Source organism: Stenella coeruleoalba (genome assembly GCF_951394435.1).
Source record: "Stenella coeruleoalba genome assembly, chromosome: 18".
Classification (NCBI taxonomy): domain Eukaryota; kingdom Metazoa; phylum Chordata; class Mammalia; order Artiodactyla; family Delphinidae; genus Stenella; species Stenella coeruleoalba.
The window spans coordinates 13,793,685-13,818,658 of NC_137164.1; the positions used below are offsets into that span (position 1 = coordinate 13,793,685).

A 24,974-nucleotide genomic window follows, 5' to 3' on the forward strand; every position below is an offset into this window, starting at 1 on the left:
AGGACACAGAAATGCAAAAGTAGTAGTGATGGGTTCTAGCCTGAGTGGATCTGGAAAGGTTTCATCAAAGAGGAGATGCTTAAGCTGAGTCTTGAAAACAGTAGGGGAAAACAAGCATGAGCAATGACTCGTAGAAGCATGAAAAAACGTGGAGTATTCTGGGAACTACAAGCAGAGAAATGGGGCAGGATGAAAGGGAGAGGAAGGGAGATCAGGAGACGAAGCAGTTGGTACGCAAGGGTCGGATCTGGACAGGGCAGCTCATATGTGATGCCGTATCACTCCCAGCTGGTGGCTGGCTGAACAGGAGTTTGCTGGGGCAGGAGGGGAAGGACAGTCCAGGTAGAGAGGTGTGTACTAGTGTCCATACTTGGTTATTAGAGGGGAGGTTGAGGTCAGGGCTAGGGCCCGGACACAGTGGAGGCGGAAGATACATGTGGCCGGAGACAACACTGACGAGACAGGAAATCCACTTTATAAACTAATCCTTTACTCTGCAGAAGAATGTTTAAATCAGAGTTTTCAAATAACAGTCTTTTAATAAGATTCTATTTCTAAAAATTCCATTTGTGTACAACACTTCGGATGTACATATGTTGCAGCAAGAAAAGTTATATGTACCACCTCCCACCATTATATACTCAGGATCAATATTTATTGATAACACGTAGAGTAACCATGTTCTTTTATTAGGATTAGAATGTCTGGTTTTTAGATTTCTCTTAAAACCAAACTGTTGTGTTGGTACCAAAACTAAATTAAACAATGCCTTGAAGTGAGTCACCCCCAATTAACAGAGCAGACCTCCCAGATGCTAGGGCCTGATTCTGATCTGTTTTCTACAGACAGAAAAGAAGTTATTTATTGCCTAGTTCTCTGGAAACTGTGATCCAGCATCGGGCGGTCTCTTCCATGGTATTAAAATGAAGACACTACAGTGCTTTCAAAGCAAACATACGAGGAAGTTTTTCATGTTAAAATTCTAGATAGATAGATAGATTAGACAATGAGTTATAATTTATAATACACATACTGTAAGAAATTACATATATAGAGAAAACTATATATTTTGCTCTCTGATTCTAAGAAGGCTAGTTTTTGTTTTTTAGAATGAGTGCATTTTTAGTTTTATTATAAATAATGTAAATTTTATGACTAGTCTTAAGGATTTAATTCTAAGGTAACAATCTCATTCATTTAATTAAGCTACACTTACTTTTTCCTGTTGTTTTTCAATCATTTTTACTATGCCTGTTTATACTTCATGTTAAGACGATTTTGTGAATATGACCATAACAGACGGTGTCCAGCACAAATTAAATCACATTGAACAATATTTATTTTTTCTTAAACTTTATAAAACACCCCAAATGTTAAGAAGAAGCCATTGAACTGTCTGCTGGGATTACTTTTCCCATGATGGTCTTTTGCTTCGTCATAATATCAACTCTCAGCAGTGCCTTAGTTCACAGAGAATTTTAAAGTACACAGAAAATTCATAGTGCCTATTTAAAAATATATACTTCCAGTGTTGTCTATTATCTTCTTTTAGCATAAATGTCTTCATTTTGCCTCGAGGTCTTTGTCAGCCCCGGGTGCCAGGGATAGTGGGAGCAGAGCCCTTCTCAGCTAAATTGCGCTACACGGGTCCCGAGGACCCAGAGTATACCAACCTCATCAGGCTCGCCGTCACCATGCCCCACATAGACGGTAGGTGACTTGGGAAAGCAAATCCATGGAGGTGGTTTGGGCTTCTCTTTACCTGCTTTATTTGACTGAACACAGGCAGACCTCATTTTATTGCACTTCCCAGATACTGCGTTTTTTTAAAAATGGAAGGTTGGTGGCAACCCCGCTTCCAGCAAGTCTGTCAGCGCCATTTTTCCAACACCACCTGCTCACTTCATGTCTCTGTCTCACATTTTGGTAATTCTCTCAATATTTCAAACCCTCCACCAGCAAAAAGATTAAGACTCCCTTGGGATAGTTAGCATTTTTTAGTAACAGAGTATTTTTTAATGAAGGTGTGTACCTTGCTTTTTAGACATACGCTATTGCACACTTTATAGCCTACAGTATGGTTTGTTTTTAATTTTTTTGTTGCAGTATAGTTGACTCACAATGTTGTGTTAGTTTCAGGTGTACAGGAAAGTGAATCAGTTATACATATGTATATATTTTCCATTCTTTTTCAGATTCTTCCCCATATAGGTTATTACAGAAAACTGAGTAGAGTCCCCTGTGCTATACAGTGGGTCCTTGTTAGTTATCTATTTTATACACAGTAGTGTGTATATGTCAATCCCAAGCCAGTCTCCTAATTGGTCACTTCCTCCCACGTTTCCCCTTTGGTAACCATAAATTTGATTTCGAGCTCTGTGAGTCTGATTCTGTTTTGTAAATATTCATTCATATCACTTTTTTTATCAGATTCCACATATAAGTGATATTTGTCTTTGTCTGACTTACTTCACTTAGTATGGTAATCTCTAGGTCCATCCAAAGTTTCTGCAAATGGCATTATTTCATTCTTTTCATGGTTGAGTAATATTCCGTTGTGTATATGTACCACATCTTCTATATCCTAGTAAATTTTAACATAACTTTTATACGCACTGGGAAACAAAAAATTCATGTGACTCACTTGATTTCAATACTTGCCTCATTGCGTTGGTCTGGAACCAAACCTGCAATATCTCTGAGGTCTGCCTGTTTTCTGAATGACCAAGCATACAATAAATGCTCAGTTTGCAACTTAAGCTTCAAGTCCTGCTTCTTTTGAGTGTTTCTGTTTTCTTTCTGCCCGGTTTTCTTCTCAAGTCTGACAATTTTGACGTTCTTTAAAATTAGATAAATTTCACACATGTCACAACACAATGAAACAAAGCTTTGGTTAACGTGCTTGCTGTCTTTTATGACACGGCACAGTGTGCCTTCAAAACTCTTGAGCTTGGACTTACAGGAAAGCAATTTGGAATCTCAGTCCCTGCCTTCAACACCTGTTTGCTTTTCCATATCTGGAGTCTCGTAGATCTTTCCCAGTATTTATTGCAACAACTAAGACATTTCCTAGGCATTAAAATAAGGTAAAAAAAAAAAGCAATTAACAATGTTAAATTCTGTGTCCATTTTCTCTGGATAGGGAAGTGTGGGCAGAATTTCTGAGTCAGTAACTTTACCCACATTTTATGAACATTTCCTCAGGTACAGAAGACATTTTCAAGTTCTATTCCTCTTAATTCGCTTTATTCCTGAAGTATATTAATATTATTACTTAGTATGTTAGTTATATTTTAAGTACCTAAAGGACAGGAAGCATTAGGCAATATTAGGAACTACAAGGTAGAATTTACCTGCCTTATGGAAAGGACATAATTCTGCTTTGTCTGCTTATTACAAACCCAAATTTCTGCTGGTGGGCACAGGTGCACAGAAATCTGCACCTCCTTACTTTACAGTGTAATGTTGGGTCCATGTTTGACCACCCTGCCTTTAGACCCATATGGGAGGTGTGATTCAGATGTGCAGAGGGCAGAAGGGACCATCAGGGAAGGGCAGACCTATAATAGTTCTTCCTAATAGAAAGATTGGTCCCTCGTGCTTCTCCTAGAGCTTGACTTAGCATTTTCTGAAACATTCGATAGCCGTAGCTCCGCAGAAGCTGACCAGTTCTTTTGCGGGGCCAGAGGATCTAAGAGGGAGAGGTGGAAAAGGTGTCAAGAGAAGACCCCTTTCACAGTCCTTTTTGCTGCATTGCTTATGCCAGGGCTCAACCAACTGTGTCCCATGGACTGGATCTAGCCTTCTACCTTTTTTTTTTATGGTCTGCAAGCTAAAAATGGTTTTCACATTTTTTAATGTTTGGAAGAAACCAAACCTTCTTCTTCTTTGAAAGTAGAATATTTCATGACACATGAAAATTATATAAAATTCTAATCCATTGGCCGTGATTAAGTCTTCTTGCACACAGTTATGTGAATTCCTTTACAAATCATCTGTGGCAGCTCTGGCTCTGCAATGGCAGCTTTGAGCAGTTGCAACAGAGACCTTGTGGCCCACAAATCCTTACAATATTTACAGTTTGGCTCTTTACAGAAGAGGTTTGCCAACTCTTAGCCTATACCGTATAGTGGTAGTTTTCAAACTTTTTGGTCTGAGGACACCCTCAACATTATTTATGGCTACAAAGACCTTTTGTTTTGTGGGTTATAGCTATAAATATTTACTGGATTTAAAATTGAGGTATTGTTAAATATGTATTTATTCATTAATTTTTAAATAAGAATAAATCTATTACGTGTTAACACGAAAAACATACTTTTAAGAAAAAGAACTACAATTTATAAAGCAAAACAAAAAAGTGGCATAGTTCCACATTTTTGAAAATATCTTTAGTGTCTGGCTTAATAAAAGACAGCTGGATTCTTATGTCTGCTTCTGCATTCAATCCATTGCAATATATGATTTATTTTAGCCTCTGAGAAACTCCACTGTACACTACTGAGAAAATAAGCGTGGAAAAGTCCAATAATACCTTACAGTCGTGAAAATAGCTTTAATGTTATAGATCTCCTGAAATATTCTCGGGATCCTCCGGGGTCCTAAGATACCACTTTTATAATCACTGCTCTGCAGTATTTTATAACACTTGTCTTCTCAAGAGATAAAGAGATTATAAAGTGTTCAAAGGCCTTTGCTGTTGGTAAAAATGGTAACAGTGATTTACAAAAATCCCTTGTAGGCATGCTCCCCGTGATCTCCACCAAGGAGCTCTCCAACTTTGAGCTCACCCTCAGCCCTGATGGCACACGAGTTGGAAACCACAAATGCTCCAACCTCCTGGATTATACTGAAGTAAAGACCCACCACGGGTTCTTGACTGAGGCTACCAAAAATCCAGAAATAATTGGAGAGACGTATCCTTACCAGTACAGCTCATCTATCAGGGGTTCCAATACCTTGCGCTTCTACCGAAATCTGAACCTGGAAGCCTGCTTATGGGAGTTCGTTAGCTACTATGACATGTCAGAGCTGCTCACGGACTGTGGAGGCACCATTGGAACCGATGGACAGGTACGGATGTTTAGCATCTGCGCTTTGGTCACTGGACAGACCGCTTGCTTTTGTTCAGTTACGTAGACTTGGAATAAATCTCAGCTCCAGTCTTCCATCCTGGTGATGTAGGTTATTAGGCAGAAGAAAGAGCAGGTAATTGGCATGAGTGGTATGGAAATCCATGTCTATTTCCAGAACAATGTGTCAAAATCCATGTATTTTTTAGCAATGGGTCAGTAACATTATCTTTGTATTGAAAGGACACCGTATAGATATGCTGTAAGCTCCAAATCTACTCTGATGTTAGAAAACTCCAAACACGAATTTCTCTTCGAAGTACACATTCTCATTTCTTGTGTTATGTACAGATGGCTGTGATGCATCATGAGCGATCTCAAATGAGGGTCCTCAGGGTCAGTCTAGTTTTTCTCCCTTCTTACTCTCTTTCTTCTTTCCCTGCCTTCTATCTTTCTCTCCTTCTACTCCCGTTTCCCCCCCTTTTTCTTTCTAGTCTTCTCCCCATTTCCTCCCTATCTGGTCCATTTCTCCATCGCTAACATAGTCAAAAGTATTTTCATTTAAAGCTTACTGTTATTTCTACTCTGCAATTACTGATTCTTCTTCATACTACACAGGCAGACATTTACACATAAAATACACACATACACACACACACACACACACACACACACACACACACACACACACAATCCCCCCCTATCACCACCATCATCATTGTTGTTAAAATGATGGTGAAGCAAGGTCTCCATTAGCAGTTACAGTAGAGAATCTAAAATATGTAGGGTGTAGCTTAGATTTGTGATGAGTATTTGAATTAAAAGCCACGCTTTGTCCAACTGGACTAAAACAAAGGGCTTATTTACGTAACTTATACATTAAGACGTTGAATGGTACCCAGAAGATGTCTTATCTTTCAAGATTTAGCTGAGGTGAGGCTGGATTTTTTTTCCGTGCTATATTCCTGTGATGTTAAACTATAAAACAAGTAGTAACAAGAGAAATGTAGACAGTAACTATCAGTTTAATTCCAGAGCAAAGCTGTAAATCTTGACCGGTTCTGCTGGCGTTGATGTCTAATGGCCACATGTTATGTCTGGGAACTGTTGGGCTCCAAGGTAGTGAGACTTTTATCTCTGTCTCCTCTAAAAGCAACAAAATATCCAGAAACTTGCATGAATTACTAAAAATCTCAAGCAAAAACACCAACAGGAAGACAGTGTAGAACAGTGGAAAGAGCCTGCATGTTGGAATCAAGGAAATGTGGACTTATGTCTGGCTCTGACATTCTCTAGCTACGTCTTCTTGGGCAGGTTACTTAAACCCTCATAAGTGTTACCTCTTCAAGTCCCTCTTTCCCACCCTGTCTTTGCTACCTGGAAGAAACGTGAAAGAAAAAAGGTCCTATTCTCAGAATAAAGACTCATATTAACACATCTACTTCAGCCTCTTCCTTTATAGGTCAAATATCTCCATTCCTTTGGCCGTTCCTCCCAGAGCCTGTTTTCAATCCATTATTAAATCATTCCTGTTTTCTTTCTGGATGCTCTTCTCTCAGGATCTTGCTGAAATCACAGGCTCTGTTGGCATAAGCGAAATGGGACATAGTAATAGGATTATATTGTAGTTCTGGGTCTTCTTTGTTAAAAAGCACTTCATCCCATGAAGCGTCTCTGTGGGTCTCGTCTAGTCTGTGGTCACTTTTTAGCCTCAAGAATGTTTTCTATCTTCTCTGCAAATGGCGGTAATTTTCTGTCTTTCATACGTGCAACCCAGACAGGCTTCCCTAGTGAAAACCCTGCACTTATCCTACTTAAGCTTTATCCTACTTAAGCCTATCTCTGCCCACTTTTCTGGTGTATCAAGGGCATTTTGAATGGAAATCCATCTCTCCAGCCAATCCTCACTATAAAATGCTCAGCTAAATTGATTTTACTTCGCTGGAGTTTTAAAATCACTGTTCCTCTCTTTAGTTAAGTTCAGGTTTTTTTTCCCATTACAACTGCTAACTAGAAAAGTCATTACCCTGCTTCCGTAGCTGAGCTATCGACTGTTCTACTCCACTAGGTGAAAACTGGCAACTGCTGGGTTCAGTGAAGTTTTGCCTGCCTGAACACTTTATGTTACTTTCTACTTAGGGAGAAGAGACAGTGCAGTATAAGAATTATTGAACCATCCAGTTCCCAACTGGCTTGTGTTACCTTGAGGCGTAAGATGGCCAGCTGGTTATATGAGTTTCTTCTGAAAGGACTTTTCTGCTTTCGCATTGTTGAAAATAAACGTAGTAACATAAGCATGATGATCAACATAATAGAGGTGACCAGATTCAGTGTAAATCATTGAAATTTCAGGTTCTTGTGACAAAATTCTTAAAGCCTCAGTGTAAATGGAATTGCAATAGCATCTAATAAAGTGAAGCTCAGAGATGGCTCTCTCGTTTTCCCCAACTTTCTTGGGTTTGAACTTCTACTTCTCTAGTTATTGAGATCTTCTCCTATATCCTCACCTTCCCTGACACATAACATTATTTAAATGTAGGTGAGGGAGAAGAAAATACATATTAAAGTAAAGGAAATAGAACTCTTTGAGATATTTTCTTAATTTTCCTCACAAGTTTTAGGTTCTAGAGAAGAGAAAATATCTAATAATATTACTACTACTACTAATAGTAATAGCTAACATTTATTTAATATTTACTATATGCCTGTCATCGTGTGTAAGTACTTTACATAGTTTCACTAATTCTGTCCTCAAAACAACACTGTGAGACAAATATGAATTTTGTCTCCATTTTTGGAGATGCTGAAGCAAAGAGACTTCAAATAACGTGTCCCAGTTCAATTCGTTTGTATGCCTGTGCTCTTAACCACATCATGATACTTATCTGGACATTTAATTGAGTGAATTAAATGTCATTTAATTGGGCGAATGTGAGGAATGGTTATGGTCACAGATGAAATTGCAAGAAAGGCAAAGAAACTTTATCCTCTGTTCTTTGTACAAGAACAGAAATAACCCCAGGTCTATTTGTCCTCTGCCAATTCCATACTGCCCTGGCCAAGCAGCTAATAGATGTGTCTTTCCCTCTTCTGGTCCTTTTCTAGACTTGCCACCTTAGATCAAGGTAATCACCATGCAAACAGATTTTACTAACTGGTAACTGCTTCTGCCGGGAACAACATGATACAAACCGATTTTTATCTTTAGTGTTCTTAGTAGCTAAAGCTGCTGCCTGGAAATATTGCCAGGGCCCTGCATTTTATTTTGTGATTAAAAAGAGGTTTCTAACACACTCTTAAAGATTTCTGCCTTCTCTAACCTCCCATATTCAAATTATTTCACTTGTAACAGAGAGTTACCAAACTGAGGGATCACCGGAAATATCCAAGATAGTTATCTGTTCACAGCAGATAAGTGAAGTTAATAAATGAAGTTTTATTAACTTTTATGCAGTTTGACTACAACTAGCTTTAGCTGATATTAAGACCAGTTCTGCTTTTTCCATCTCGTTTGTTGCCCATTCATTCATTAAAGAAATAATCGGTGAACACCTACTCTGTGCCAGGGATCAAATGGGTACCCGGTGAGGACACCAGACACAGACCTTAAACTCCTTCAAGTCGAGTTATAGGAGTCGAATACTTGCTTTTATAAAAGTTAACAATTTTACTTGCCAAGAAGAAGAAACTTGGAATTTCTCTAATGATATTCACCACTAAAATCCCTCCTAATAGTTACTTTCTAAAATGTAGAAACAGATATAGCAGGAAAAGAAAAACAGAGATAAATAAAATAAATTATTCCGCTCCACCTTTTTGGGTGACCTGTATTTTATAAATAAAATTTTAACTTGTTTGGGTACACAATGAAAAACACTTGTGATGCAAAGTAGTCAGTAATGTTAAACTAAGTTTTTAAACTATTGGATATTTTTGATTAGTTTTTCTCTTGAAAACAACTTCTCTTAAAACGAAAGAACTTCAGTTCATTTCACCTTTCATCAGCCTGACTATTCATGTTAAAAAGTCAGAATCTTAACTCTCACCTTGTTAGGTAAACAGCAACTGATAACATCATACAAGGAGCATGACTAAGTTACAAAAATTCAACTCCAATCATATGACATTGTAATTTACTCATGAGAAGACATAGCCTGATTTTGGGAAAGTATACGTATTTTTTCTGAGTTCCTTGGTTAATGGAATAATTTTCCTTTTTTAAAAAAACTATGTGTTTGATTTAGAAACATAGACCTTTGGGGCTAGAGTACACTTTAGAAGTCATGTCTTTCCATTCCGTTATTTTCTACTTAGTACACTGGTTTAATCTTTTTTTTTTTTTAAAGATGTAAGCCACTCTAAATCATTCTGCAAGAAATGGCAAGAAGAATCCAAAATGTATAACTTTCATGAAGTATGTTGCTTCCTATTGTGTCAAATTTGTCAATTAGTATTTTTAGTGGTGTAGGTTTTTTGGTTAATGGAAAGTAAAGATATTACCATGGAAAGCTGGGAAACTAAAAAGTATAAAAAGGAATTCACTCATTATCCCGCTATCACTGTACACAGACATATTTTCTAGTCTCTTTTCAATATACATACACATTTTTAATAGTAGCAGCATAATATTATCCATACCATTTTGTATACTGCTTTTTAACCTAACATATTGTGATTCTTTTCCCATGACAAGGAAAATTCTTCACATAAATGATTTTTGATTACGACATATTTCACCTTGTTGCTGTACCATCGTAATTATTTAAATATTCTTCTATTACTGGTCATTTAGATTATTTATAATCCTATACTGTAAATATCCCATAGAGTTGTCCTTAATCCTAAAGAATTTGTGGACCAGTATTGACCCTCCCTCATTCCAAGGTCCCTTGTGCATCTCTGATATCACAGCCCTTCAGAAAGGCTTGTAACTGGAAAGAAGCCAAAGTTTCCTTCCAGCCGTTCCTGGATGTGTAGACTGCTATTACGCAGAGACCTTGGCTAAGAATTCTAACTTGTTAAAACAATGTCTTCCACTGAGTCGCTAAGTACACACTTTACTGAGACTTCAAGCTATTGAGATCTATGAGCCTTCTTTACACATTCACAGACACCACCGTCTTGATGATATAGACATGCATCTGGCAACAAAAGCAGCAACAGAAAGAAATTCCAGCCAATGGGAAATCCCCACCAGTGGTTGTCCTCAGATAAGGTTCTAATGGCTCTGGCTCAGTTTTCAGTCTTTGAAGTAAGCACAAATCACTTGTCCTGCGTAAAGTAGGGTAGCCGCATGACTATCAAAGATTTTGAAATGATTGTTGTTTTCAATATATGTGGTCTAATTGAAAGACCTTGAGTAGAAGAGTCTAATCTGTGCTGTCCAATATGGTAGCCGTTAGCCATGTGTAGCCACTGAGCATTTAAAATGGGGCTGGTCCGAATTGGGATATGCTGTGCATGTTAAATACATACCAGATTTCAAAGACTTAGTACAGGGGCTTCCCTGGTGGTGCAGTGGTTGGGAGGCCGCCTGCCTATGCAGGCAACGTGGGTTCGTGCCCCGGTCCGGGAAGATCCCACATGCCATGGAGCGGCTGGGCCCGCCATGGCCGCTGAGCCTGTGCGTCCGGAGCCTGTGCTCCGCAACGGGAGAGGCCGCAACAGTGAGAGGCCCGCGTACCGCAAAAAAAAAAAACAAAAAACAATACTTAGTACAAAAAAAAAAAAGAATGTAAAATATTACATTCTAGTTATTTTATATTGATGGCATATTAAAATGCAATATGTTTGACATATTAGGTTAAGTAAACTATTGTTAAAATTGGTTTCACATGCTTCTCTTTACTTTTTGAAATATGGCTACTGGAAGATTTAAAATTACATGTGTGGCTCACGTTACGATCCCATTGAACAGTGCTGGTCTAGATACTTGAGTATTAGTCCTGAATGTACTGAATAATCTTGGGCAAGCCAATTACCTTCTCTGTGGCTTAAGTTCAACACGTGTAAAATAGTGCCTTGCTCAAGTGAAAGCTGCAAAGGGGCAAAGTAAATCTGGATTACTTTTTATTAGTTACATACCTCTATTGCTTACTTCTATAAGAATTTTTAAATATCTATAAGATAATATGTAAATTGAATAGCTTCAGCTACAAGTCCAAAATAAGTGAGGAATTAAAACTACTTGCAGTTTGGGCTTCCCTGGTGGTGCAGTGGTTAAGAACCTGCCTGCCAATGCAAGGGACACGGGTTTGAGCCCTGGCCCGGGAGGATCCCACATGCCGCGGAGCAACGAAGCCCGTGCGCCACAACTAGTGCGCCTGCGCTCTAGAGCCCGCAAGCCACAGCTACTGAAGCCCGCGCCCCTAGACCCCGTGCTCCGCAACAAGAGAAGCCACCGCAATGAGAAGGCCGCACACCGCAACGAAGAGTAGCCCCAGCTCACCGCAACTAGAGAAAGCCCGGGCGCAGCAACGAAGACCCAAAAGCAGCCAAAAATAAAATTAAAACAAAAAACTACTGCAATTTTCCTCAACAATACTTTCCACCTTGGGCAGCACTGTGAATGTAATTTTTCTCTTGGGGTACTCTTCTTTCTTCCTATTCTTCCCCTTTTCTACCATCTAACACAGATCAGCAGACTTTCTCTTGTCCCTTCAACAGGCAATATCTCCCCAAATATAAACCTGCTACCCATCATCAGTCACTTACTAGTAGTGATAGAAATTTATATCAGTATGGTACCTTTCACAAGTCATTTGCACTTTGCACTTTCCCTTTAAATATGGAATTTAAACTATTGTTTGCCTTTGTTGAAGAAACAAATCAGTAAGGATGTGTAAACTCACTCATCATGTCAGTTTCTTTAAGAGCAGTATACCAGATTTAACATACATTTCTTTCAGTATAAACAAATACTTTTAAAAGTCCTGTGGAATAGGCTGAAAGAAAATGAAGGGTTCATTAAGATGGCATCTAAAGCAGGGGTCCCCCACCGGTACCGTTAGGAACCCGGCCACACAGCAGGAGGTGATCGGCCGGGCAGGCGAGCGAGGCTTCATCTCCTCCCCACCGCTCGCATTACCGCCAGAGCCATCCCCCCGCGCCCCCACTTCCCAGGAAAAATTGTCTTCCATGCAACCGGTCCCTGGTGCCAAAAAGGTTGGGGACCGCTGTAGAGGTTACATTGATTGCACTGTGTTCTTCAATTTTACAGGAACGAACAGGTAAGTGACCTGGGTGATCTGCCTAGTCCCATTTAGGCTCCAATTCCTTTAGACAGAGATTCTAAGCAGACAAAAAGACCTGGCTGTGGTGAACAAGAAAATGCAATAAGATGCCGATTCCATGTCCAGAAATGATCAAACTCTAGGTTACCAGGAGGATCAAATGGAATCACGTAAGAATTCGTCAGGGAGCCAAGTAACTTGTTCCTAGGATGTGCATGTTAATAGTTCTCTCCAAAATAGCACACTCAGTAACATCTGATGGATAGAATGTAATGTTGGCAAAATTATTTTTAGCACCTAGAAAGTTTAATTGGAAATCCATGTCTACAGCCTATTCTTTAATGAGTGTTTATTAAAATCACAGGATGAAATAGTCATCTTAATTACCAGTGGCATATGGATTGACAATTACTCTCCATTACACTGTCAGGGTGTCAAAACTGCACTTCAAGATCCGTTCCTCAATGACTGCAGGAATAGCTACCCTTAGAAACTGCTATCTCAGAGGACTTCAGTGCAAAGGCGCCTCTCCTGCCGACCACGTTAGGAGATGATGAGTGTTAGCTACTACACAGCTGAGAATCATAATTTGCTTGGTGGATGGTTTTCTTTCGATACATTTTTGTTGGTGATTCAGGTTGTCATTTTGGTGATTTGAGGAGTTTACTTTTAACCCCATGACAAAATGATAACTAAGAGCTATCATGTTTTAGATTATTCAGTAACTCACATGTATGATTCCTGTTGCCACCTCAGGGTGGAAGGAGAAATAGACCTATCAGAAAACCTGACTCAAACTTGTAAGCAGTATGATGTGACCTCAGCCCATTTCCTCTTGTGTAAAAGAAGATAGTTGTATTTTCCCTGCTATTCTGCCGCGCTATTCTGAGAATTAAGGATGATAACCTTTGTTAGGTGACCTTAAGACCACCCTCAGCTTGGTTTGGAATACGATAAAGTGTGAAAGGGTAGTAAAAGCATGGGCCAAAGGCCGGGGTCTATTATTGGCAGGGCTACAACAGAAGGAAGTGGGAAATTTGCTTTATTTCTTTGAGTCTTAACTTTCCTCTCTCTCTCTTTCTATCCTTCATCTCTCTATCCATTCATTCAATCATCCACACATACATATAAATATAACTATGGGGAAGAATGAAAACATTGAGTAGCTTTATTTGTGAACTTAACACGATGTCTGAAAAGTGGTAGATGCTCAATAAATATTAGCTTATCCTCCATGACCCCAGTCCACCTGCAAAATACAAAAGAAGAAAGTATAAATTGTAAGAAGACACTTCAACTAATTATTTTTGAGCCATCTTAAATATTACATGGAATCTTAAATGTTACATGTCACTACTAAATATGTTTGCTTTCAGGTCTTTGCTGCTTTATTTCCTCTTCCTCTATATAATAACTTAAAAGTAACTTAGAGCACTGTTATTCATAATAGGCAAAAGGTGGATATAACCCAAATGTTCATCAACTGATGAATGGATAAATAAAATGTGGTATATGCGTACAGTGGGATGCTATTCAGTAATAGAAGTATTGAAACATGCTACACTACGGATGAACCTTGAAAACATTATGCTAAGTGAAGGAAGCCTGTCACAAAAGACCATATGTTGTGTGATTCCATTTATGTAAAATGTTCTGAATAGGCAAATGCCTAGAGACAGAAAGTAGGCTAGTGATTGCCAGGGACTGGGGAGGGAGGATGGAATAAGGGGATGACTGCTAATGGAGATGGAATTTCTCTTGGAAGTGATGAAAATGTCCTAAAACATTGCGGTGAAATGTTTGCGGTGATTGCGGTGAAAGTTGCACAACTCCCTGAATATATTAAATAACATTGATTTGTCCACTTGAAATAGGTGAGTTACATGGTATATGAACTATATCTTAATAAAGCTGCTACAAAAAAAAAAAAGCACTGTTTTAGTATGCTCAAAATAACGTACTTTAGCTTAAAGATTTCTGCTGCCTATCCTTTGCTGCAAAGGAAAGTAGTAGAGTAATAACTATTTAATTACTCCCAAATTAAGTGAGCGGGACAGTAGTGTTATAAATGCTGTCATGTCCTTTCCTCAATGATTAACTCAAAACCTTCAGATAAGTGAAAGGAGAAAAATGGCTTGCACAAAATTAAGCTGGTTTCATTAGCAACACTGACTCGTGTTGATAGATACAATTTTATTGTTTTAGGTCCTAAACCTAGTGCAGTCCTATGTGACTCTTCGAGTCCCTCTGTATGTTTCCTACGTGTTCCATTCCCCCGTTGGGGTAGGAGGCTGGCAGCATTTTGACTTGAAGTCAGAGCTTCGTCTGACTTTCGTGTATGACACTGCCATCTTGTGGACTGATGGAATTGTCAGCCCCCCAGAAGCTGAACTCCAAGGTGAGCTAACAGAGACTTGGAAAGCTAGTTTTCTTACCTATTTGAATGACTTAAGAGAAATTTTTACTGCAGCTAAAAATAATAGAAGCATCTTTCAATGTATTTTATTTTTATAGTCAATATTTTCAAATCATTTCTGTCATGGAAAAACTTCTTTAAATTATATCAATGCATCAAATTTTGCATGATACGTGACTGTTAAATATAATGTCCATTTTAGGCGATTAATCATTCATGTGTTACTCCACACAATCTCTCTCTCTCTAGATTTTAGAAAGTGGACAGGGGAAAGTTCCAACTGAAAGTAAGGAATGAACCCCAAAGAAAAAGTTACACATTTTTGTTTATGAAAATGGGAGATGCATTTTAAAGCCCAGTATAAACTGTGTCCTGGATTCTAGTTCTGGGTCTATAGCTAACTAACTGTGTGATCTCAAACATATTGCTTGACCTTTGGCAGTCAATTTCTGATGAAAGATAGACTAGACTTCTAATTTTCTTTCAGTTAAAAAATTCTATTATTCTATAATACTTTAGCTGAATGTCTTGGAACAGTGGTGGTGCGTGCCACTGCAATTTGGGCCCCCAAATCATCTGCATAACTTTGTTTCAGTCTTGATGTCAGAATCATAATTCAAAGTCCACAGGCATGAAGCTAATGAATCCATTAGTAGAATTAGTGCTGTTTCTTTTCAGGCACATACTGCTGTTCAGGCTCCACGCATGTCTAACCATCATTGCTTCTTACGAGCCAGAGGGAAAATTCGGTTGATAGGACATCTCAAAGTGTGTTGTCTTAAACAGATTAAAATTACCTTAAAGCTATGTGAAAGGTAATATGATCACCCTAAGTAATCAGTCTAGACCGTTTCAAATGTTTTAATTCCATATCTTGCCTTAGGAAATGTATATTAAGTGAATCTTAATGCAGATCCATCCCTTGGTTCTCAACTTCTACATCAGGATCTCATGTTTCCTTATTCTATCTGTAGCCAACTTTGGTCACCTTGCTAAATTTCTTGGGGAAGTTTTGGAGTTTTCATTAAGCCATTAATGAAATTAATTTGGAATTTGGAATCAATTAATTTGGAATAATGAAATTACATTTGGAATTACTCTGGAGAGCACAAACCTGTTTCCACCTACATGTCCAAATCTTCAAAATTTGACCAGTTCCTCCTGTCTCTCAATTTGCAGCTTAATTTCTATAGACTAAAGCTTTAAGAAATATCTTGGCCTATTGTAATCACTCTGTATATTTCATATGGACCTCATTCATGTGACCTTATTCTGTTCTGCCTGCCTTCTAGACAGCTTTTCCTGTTAGAAAACAAAACAAAACAAAATAAGAATATTTCTGCCTCTCTGATCACTCCGAATTTTTCTGGTAATACCTTTTGGCTAGAATGCTTAAAGATGAGAGGAACCTGAATTTGGTTTTGGAAGAAACCCCAGACATTAGGAGTCCTTGGTCACCAATATTCCCACTCTTGTGTCCCATCCCATCATAGGTTCTCTCTACCCAACCAGCATGCGCATCGGTGAAGAGGGGCGTTTGGTCGTGAACTTCAAGACAGAGGCTCAGTTCCATGGCTTGTTTGTGCTGTCACATCCCGGTAAGCCCCATTACCCTTAAATAGCCGCTCCCCACACAACAAGGATATACTTGTTCCATATTTGCACACGTTCCAGCATGCTTCCTTATGAGCTTTGAAGCCCTTAATTTCAAACGAACCACGTATGTACAAATATCTACATGAGGGCTTGATCATTGCTCAGCTACGTCTTATAAGCTACAAAATCATCACTGTAGAATTTTAGAGAAAATACCAAATGGTTGAAGTAAATTTAAAAGAAAACTCTACTTGGAGTTCCCTGGTGGCCTAAGTGGTTAGGATTCCACGCTTTCACTGCCGTGACCTGGGATCAGTCCCTGGTCGGACAACTCAGATCCTGCAAGCCGCGCAGCATGGCCAAAAAAATAAAGAAAGAAAAGAAAACTCTACTGAGTTAATTTTAAGAGTTTTCCTTTAGATTGAGAACATAGCCACAACATTCCCATTCTCTACTTCAAATGTGTTGTCCAAAAATTTGAATTTTAGGTCATTTGTTCAGTGAGCACAGCTCTTTTCTAGGTACTGTAAGAAAACTTTTTGATGGAGACAGAAGTACCACTTCACTATTACACTTGTTTCAGACACGTTAGCTAATTATGTTAAGTGTTAGCCATGTAATTTTACTAATCTGATGAATTGTGCTGTGAATGTCAATAATGTGGCAGTCACTCCGTCTAAGCTTTTATAAAAAGTTTCATTTCATTAGAAATAATTTTTTATTTGACTCCACATTACTAAACGGGTTTGCACATCTTCCTGGTGTGCCAACTCATGTCAGATTGGAAGAGGGAAGTAATTCACGCGCTGTCTTCTGTGTCCTTCTTTTTTCTGGGTCGGACGGAGAGAATAAGGCTGAAAATTCAGGAAGAGAAAGACAGTTTGCTGTATTTTTGTGAGTCTGAGCTCTGAAATACAGAACCAAAAAGAATCATTTTGCTTTATTGTAATTGACTGTTCCGGAAAATGAGGATTTCCTGGTCTTTACAGTTCTCTTCCACGTGTCTACCTTTCTGTGAGACTGAATCTTTGTTTAGATATGATTGAGGCAATCTAATTAAAATTAGCCTCCATGTATAAATTGGGTGTGCCTGGCTCTGTGGGAGCAAGTAGCCCGAGGTTCTGTTCATAGCTTCAGTGCATAGTGAGCCTTTATCGAACGGCTGTGCCTCCCTGGAAAGTAGCCCTGAACTATGTGAGCATTTCTGTACAATTAGTTTTTGGCAGCATTATATAGAGTGGAAAAAGCACTGCATTAGGAATCAAAGGCACACAGCCCAGCTGTGTGATCCCGGGAGAGTCACACAATCGCTCGCAGCCCAGTTTCTTTAACTGCAAAATGAGGATTATTATACCAACCCTGCTACTTTGCAGGCTTATGATAAGAATACATGCAAATAAGGGATCATAAGGCACTTTGAAAACTCCAAACCGTCATGCACTCTTCTAACCACTAGACCATTATTGTTCTTGGCATTTTTCTAGCGGCCTTCACCAGCTCCATGATCATGTCAGTTGATCACCCAGGTCTGATGTTTTCCCTGCGTCTCATAAGGAGTGAACCAACCTATAACCAGCCAGTCCAGCAATGGAGCTTTGTATCTGACTTTGCAGTAAGTGACTAAGGCTCTTAATTTTCCCTTGCTGCTGCCTTTGACTACGTCTCAGCTTTTTAAATGAAAAACACGAATGTCGTCTCTGCTCCTTAAAGGTACGTGACTACTCGGGGACGTATACTGTAAAACTGCTGCCGTGCACCACTCCATCACACCAGGAGTACCGCCTGCCAGTCCACTGCAACCCCAGAGAGCCTATCACTTTTGACCTTGACATCCGATTCCAACAGGTGTGTCTCATAGAATCTTCTCCCACGTAGAAGCCCACTTGGTTAAAGTCATAGTTTACTTTTATCAGTAAAAAAGAAATTTTTTTCTCACCCAATGACTTCAATTCTTACATGCTGAGAAAAAAAAGGAAGTCAGGCAGGAAGGGAACAAGGGAGGAGGAAAGAAGAAAGAATTGCCCTTTATCCGTTGCGGGTTCGGTATATAAAATCCACAGGTTAAGAGTATGCAAGGGTTATTTTTTTTCATATGGGATCTGATCTCCTCCTGGAGTTTGCTGCCTTGGAGATTTGAGAATTTTCCCCAGAGTTCTGTACTTCTTCATCTTGTCCTTGATCATCAAGGAGAATAAATATCCTGTAGCTCATGCCACCTCAGAGTGCCTAATCGCCAGTATGTATTAAAAGAAATGTGATGGCATCTTCTGCCCAAGAACTCTGACTAAATGTGGGCCTTCCGCTGTTTACAAGTTCCTTATACATTCCAGTAAACCAGTGGAAATGAGCTCAAGCCATGCTAGTTAGTCCCATTCGAAAAATGATGTAACCTTGACAGTTTTGTCTTCTTAAGAAGAACAAAGTCAGTGTTACAATTCCCTAAGAAGGTGGTTTGGCTGGACATGAACATTTCCGTGCAGTGTTTACCATTCTTTATGTCAGCGTACAATGCATGTGTGTATCTGCAAAGAATGTGCTTGTGCACCACCAGAACCATCAACAACACATAAACGGGCCTTTACGCTTGGTTTTAGGTCAGTGATCCAGTGGCAGCTGAGTTTAGCTTGAACACGCAAATGTACCTACTCTCCAAGAAGAGTCTCTGGTTGTCTGATGGATCCATGGGATTTGGACAGGAGAGTGATGTTGCCTTTGCAGAAGGTATCACTTTACACGTGAGACGCCTGCTCATCTGTTTGCCATTGTATCTGTCGTCCTTTATTGGGATCGTGTTTGAGGGGAACAATTATAACCTCCTTTATGGTCTTGAGATTGTAACTGGGTCTTTATCATTTTGGCAGGGAGGGGTCACTGAAATTGGATATATGTTACAGGATGGTTTTTATTCTGGGGAAGTTAACCTCTATTTCCCTTATCTAAATGACTTTTGAAACAAGTCTGGATTTTTTTCCTTGAATGTTTTTTTTTCAATTTGCATACACACCAATACTGCGGCTCCATGAGAATATATAGCTCATGGGCAAGGGTTGTGCCTGTCTTGTTTAGTGGTATATTCCCAGAACGTAGCAAAATACCTAGTACACATGGTAGGTGTTCAGTAGTAGCTGTGAAAGAGATGATGAAATACCAGGGAGTTTCCTTAAACCCTCTTTCAAAATCAAATAAAGCTGGGTTTGGGGAGGGAAGGATTAAGAGTTTGGGATTAGCAGATGCAAACTAGTATATACAGAATGGATAAACAACAAGGCCCTACTGTAGAGCACAGGGAACTATATTCAATATCCTGTGATAAACCATAATGGAACAGAATATGAAAAAGAATATATATATATATATATATATATATATATATGTATAACTGAGTCACTTTGCTGTACAGCAGAAATTAACACAACATTGTAAATCAACTATACTTCAGTAAAAATTTTTTTAATTTAAAAATCAAAGCTAATTCAGCTTTTTATTGATGTTTTCTCTTTAGTGTTATTCTATAATGATTTGCCTATTTCTTGGCAACTACTATACTTATGTAAACTGGACTTTAACCACAATGGGATGTTATGAACGTTGAATTATAGGCCAATGGGAGGGAGACGCAAGAGGGAGGAGATATGGGGATATATGTATATGTATAGCTGACTCACTTTGTTATAAAGCAGAAAAAAGTTATGTCTGGAAAAAAAAAAAATGATAGGCCAAGCCTTGAGGTTATTCCCACTACAGGCTGCGCACGTGGAGGGTCAGTAAATCTCCAGTACCTGTGCTCGTCTGCAAAGTGGCCTCCTCTGAGGCCTGGGAGCGGACCAGATCCAGAAGCTAACGCAAAAAGAGAAGGAAATGCTTTCTAGTGTCATTATGGTCACAAACTGTTTGCAGTGTCACATAGACATACCTTATCACTTAACAGAAATAACATTTCCACGTCTCTGTTTCAGGCGATACGATTTATGGCCGGGTCATGGTGGATCCTGTCCAGAATCTGGGCGATTCCTTCTACTGCAGCATCGAGAAGGTGTTCCTGTGCACCGGGGCTGACGGCTACGTTCCCAAGTACAATCCACAGAACGCAGAATACGGCTGCTTGGCTGACTCTCCTTCACTCCTATATAGATTTAAAATTGTGGTAAGCGCTTTGGCCCAAACAGTGAACTGGCTAGATACTCAAAGCTAATGGTCTTTGTCTTCTGTTTTAAAACAACAGCATCTTTTTAAAGGAAGCCAAACGGTGGCATTTTATGGTACAGTAAGTCCCCTACATATGAATGAGTTCTGTTCCAAAAGCGCATTCGTGAGTCCAATTTGTTCATAAGTCCAACAAAGTTAGCCTAGATGCCCAACTTACACAATCAGCTATACCGTAGCCGCTATGTCACTGCTGTTTTTACGCTTATTTCTGGACATCCTGGGCTTGAAATAAAGATACTGTACTACCGCACTCTATACAGTACTGTACGGTAAAGTACACAAAAGCACAACCACTTGTAGAGGATGCAAGCGCATGACAATGTACCCCAGAGACGTGAACTAATTTATGTGATTGGACACGCGAATGCAGGTTTGCATCTTTGAAAGTTCGCAACTTGAAGGTTCATGTGTAGGGGACTTACTGTAATTGGTACTTGCACAAAACTAATAGGAAAACCTTCTGCATTTGCAAAAGTTGGCATTATCTGCAGCAGTCCTCATTTTCCTTATTGCCTAAAGGACAAAGCTCAGCCGGAGACACAAGCCACCAGTTTCGGAAATGTCCTGTTTAACGCCAAACTGGCAGTGGATGACCCTGAAGCTATCTTGTTAGTGAATCAGCCTGGATCCGATGGATTTAAAGTCGACTCAACACCACTCTTTCAGGTGGGCCAATAACAAGGTCACTTACAAGAGGTGTGTAACCACATGCAAGTTACTTAACATCTGAGCACCTCAGATGTCTCCCATGTAGAAGGCAGTAATTGTCATACTGCGTAGAGTTAATGTGAACTTTGAGTAAAATAACGCATGTAAACCACACCAGACCCTCCTGGGCTCCTAGTGAACATTCCATAAATGTTAGCTATTATTATGTTTATTAATGTATTCATGTTATTTTAAGTCTACGTGTAATGAAGACCCTTATTCAGTCCAGAATATAAATCTAAATTTGATGGTTGGGAACTCTGCTCTTATTGTTCGAAACCTCCTCTCGGTTGACTTTTTATGGCCACCTTTATAAGGGTGATCTTGTGTGAACTGCTGGACTCAGAGAAACAACTGTGCACAGCCCAGGAATCTCTCTTCTTTTTTTTTTTTTTTAATATAAAGAAATTTATTTTGAAATAGAATAAAGTTTCAGGGGTACAACATAGTGTCACAATTTTAAAGGTTCTACTCCATTTATAGTTATTATAAAATATTGGCTGTATTCCCTGTGCTGTACAATATAGCCTTGTAGCTTAATTATTTTATACGTGGTAGTTTGTACCTCTTAATCCCCTACTCCTATCTTGTCCCTCCCCTACTTTCCTCTCCTCACTGGTAACCACTACTTTGTTCTCTGTATCTGTGAGTCTGTTTCTGTTTTCTTATATTCACCAGTTTGTTTTATTTTTTAGATTCCACATATAAGTGGTATTATACAGTAGTTGTCTTTCTCTGTCTGACTTATTTTACTGAGCATAATACCCTCCAAGTCCATCTGTGTTGTTACAAATGGCAAAATTTCAATCTTTTTCTGGACGAGTAGTATTCCATTGTACATATATATACCACATCTTCTTTATCCATTCATCTGTTGATGGACACTTAGGTTGTTTCCATATCTTGGCTATTGTAAATAGTGCTGCTATGAACATTGGGGTGCATATATCTTCTAGAATAAATATGTTTGTTTTCTTTAGGTATATACCCAAGAGTGGAATTGCTGGATCATATGGTAGTTCTATTTTTAGTTTTTTGAGGAACCTCCATACTGTTTTCCACAGTGGCTTCACCAAATTACATTCCCATCAAAAGTATACAATGGTTCCCTTTTCTTCACATCCTCACCAACACTTGTTATTTGTGTTCTTTTTCATGATAGCTATTCTGACCAGTGAGAGGTGACAGCTTATCGTGGTTTTGACTTGCATTTCTCTGATGATTAATGATGTTGAGCATCTTTTCGTGTGCCTTTTGGCCATCTGTATGTCTTCTTTGGGAAAATGTCTACTCAGGTCTTCTGCCTATTTTTTAAATCAGGTTGTATTTTTTTAACATCTTTATTGGAGTACGATTCCTTTACAATGGTGTGTTAGTTTCTGCTTTATAACAAAGTGAATCAGCTATACACATACATATATCCCTATATCCCTTCCCTCTTGCGTCTCCCTCCCACCCTCCGTCCCACCCCTCTAGGTGGTCACAAAGCACTGAGCTGATCTCCCTGTGCTATGCGGCTGCTTCCCACGAGCTATCTATTTTACATTTGGTCGTGTATATATGTCCATGCCACTCTCGCACTTCGTCCCAGCTTACCCGTCCCCCTCCCCGTGTCCTCAAGTCCATTCTCTATGTCTGTGTCTTTATTCCTGTCCTGCCCCTAGGTTCTTCAGAACTTTTCTTTTTTTTTTTAGATTCCACATATATGTGTTAGCATACGGTATTTATTTTTCTCTTTCTGACTTACTTAACTCTGTATGACAGACTGTAGGTCCATCCACCTCACTACAGATAACTCAACTTCATTTCTCTTTATGGCTGAGTAATGGAATCTCTATTCTTAAATACTTTATAAACGAAGATAGAAAGTTCTAACCTAGAGATAGAAGGTAAAAAGAGACCCAGGAGACCATAACACTGAGCAGACAAATGAGACAAATTAGAGATGTGTCCGCATTGTGAATCCTTGGGGGAGCAAGTGCATCTTTTAGGATGTTTACTGAAAATTGTCCAGACAGGATGGGCTGGAGAAATATGTTATCTTTATTCCTCGTAAAGAAGGATGCTTGAGAAAGCATGCCTGTTCTTCTGAATCTTTTCAAATAGGAAGTTAAGTTAAAGTATGATTTGTTTTGTTTTGTTTTTGTTTTTAATGTTAACTCTGAAGGCACTTGACCTCTTCTAAATCCTGAAGGCTTCAAAGAGCCATCAGAAAATGCCTTCTTTTCACAAACCCTGAAAAGCAGAAAAACTGACCTTTTCTATGGCCTTATGTGTAAAATACACAGCAAGACATACTGGGAAAGAGTCTTGAGGTTCAGAAGGTCTGACTCTAGTCCTGCCTCTGATACTAACTAGTTCAGTGACCTTAGGCAAGTCACTTAACTGCTACATATTCTCATTTACTCATTTTTTACTATTTAATTTTTGTACAATTTTTAAAGGGTTACACTCCATTTACAGTTATTACAAAATATTGGCTGTATTCCCCATGTTGTACAATACATCCCTGGAACCTGCCTTACACCCAATAGTTTGTACTCCCACTCCTGTACCCTTATATTGCCCCCCCTCCCTTCCCACTGGTAACCACTGGTTTACGCTCTATATCTGTGTCATTCGCTCATGTTTTAAATGAGTAAGTTAGACTGTGTGATCCGGAGTTCTCTGCAGCTCTGACAAGTCATAGCTTACCAAATATTTACCACCACGTGCTCCCTTAAGAGCGGCACGGCATATTTTATAGAGCGCTTTACACAAAGCCTTGTGCATACTACACGTGTAAAAATATTACGGATGTGAGTTCTGCAGACTAAGTTAAATGATTATTATCTGTGCCATGAGTTTCTCTTGCAGAGTCGTGAATTTTTAGGTTGGCATAGGCTTTAATTTTCTGATGAATAGAGTCGTGTTTCCTAGGTCTCTCTGGGTCGAGAATGGTACATACACACCATCTACACAGTAAGATCCAAAGACAACGCCAATCGAGGCCTTGGCAAACGAAGCGTGGAGTACCAGTACCACTCTCTGGTGAGTAAAGGGAAGCCCCAGGCAACTTCCAAGAGCCGGAAGAAGAGGGAAATCAGGAGCACACCCCCGCTGGTGTGGGAAATCGGGGCTGAAAACAACCGAGGAACAAACATCCAGCACATCGCCCTGGACCGCAGCAGCAGGAAGCAGATCCCCCAGGGGAGGGTTCCTCCTGACGGCGTCCTCCCCCGGGAGCTCAACCGTCCCACCTCTGAGGTCAGCCTGGTCACGGTGGTGGGAGGTGTCGCGGTGGGACTCCTCGCACTCTGCCTCACTGCCATGGCGGTGATGATGCGCCAGGGCAAGAACGGCAGGAGAAAGGACACCCCCAAGGGCTCCGGCAGCACCGAGCCCATGATGCCCCCGCGGGGCCACCGCAGCGACAGCTCAGAGGTTTGACGGCCACAGGTGGAATTCAGCCTTTTCCTCAAGTGCGCAGGAAAAGACAATGGAAACCCAGTGCTTCTGTCAACAGCAGAGAATTGGGGACTTCTGTGACAAAGCTGCTCAGAGGACCTGACTGTACTAGTGAACTTTGATTTGCATGCTGTCCACTCGTTCAGGCATCAAAGGACAAATTCAGACCACAGACCACATCTTTCCTCTTGCCCAGAAGGCATCAAGTATGTATCCAGATGTACACAGAGCCATAGACGGACGGTGAGGAATGTACTTCTCACCTTAGGCATTTTCTCTACACAGTAGAGATGAACC

General features: G+C 39.6%; 1 protein-coding gene across 1 annotated transcript in view; it reads left to right on the plus strand.

The window, feature by feature from the left end:
• The window catches only part of FREM2 (FRAS1 related extracellular matrix 2), a 153,629-nt gene extending 128,965 nt beyond the window's left edge, over positions 1–24,664 (plus strand). Inside the window, exons 15-24 of the mRNA XM_079902635.1 lie at positions 1,579–1,710; positions 4,742–5,073; positions 14,510–14,702; positions 16,214–16,318; positions 17,801–17,928; positions 18,027–18,161; positions 18,911–19,037; positions 20,273–20,460; positions 21,042–21,188; positions 24,150–24,664. Coding sequence (XP_079758761.1) covers positions 1,579–1,710; positions 4,742–5,073; positions 14,510–14,702; positions 16,214–16,318; positions 17,801–17,928; positions 18,027–18,161; positions 18,911–19,037; positions 20,273–20,460; positions 21,042–21,188; positions 24,150–24,659 — 1,997 coding nt within the window. The 3' untranslated portion in view covers positions 24,660–24,664. The remainder of the gene's footprint in view (positions 1–1,578; positions 1,711–4,741; positions 5,074–14,509; positions 14,703–16,213; positions 16,319–17,800; positions 17,929–18,026; positions 18,162–18,910; positions 19,038–20,272; positions 20,461–21,041; positions 21,189–24,149) is intronic.
• The last annotated feature ends 310 nt before the right edge of the window (positions 24,665–24,974 follow it).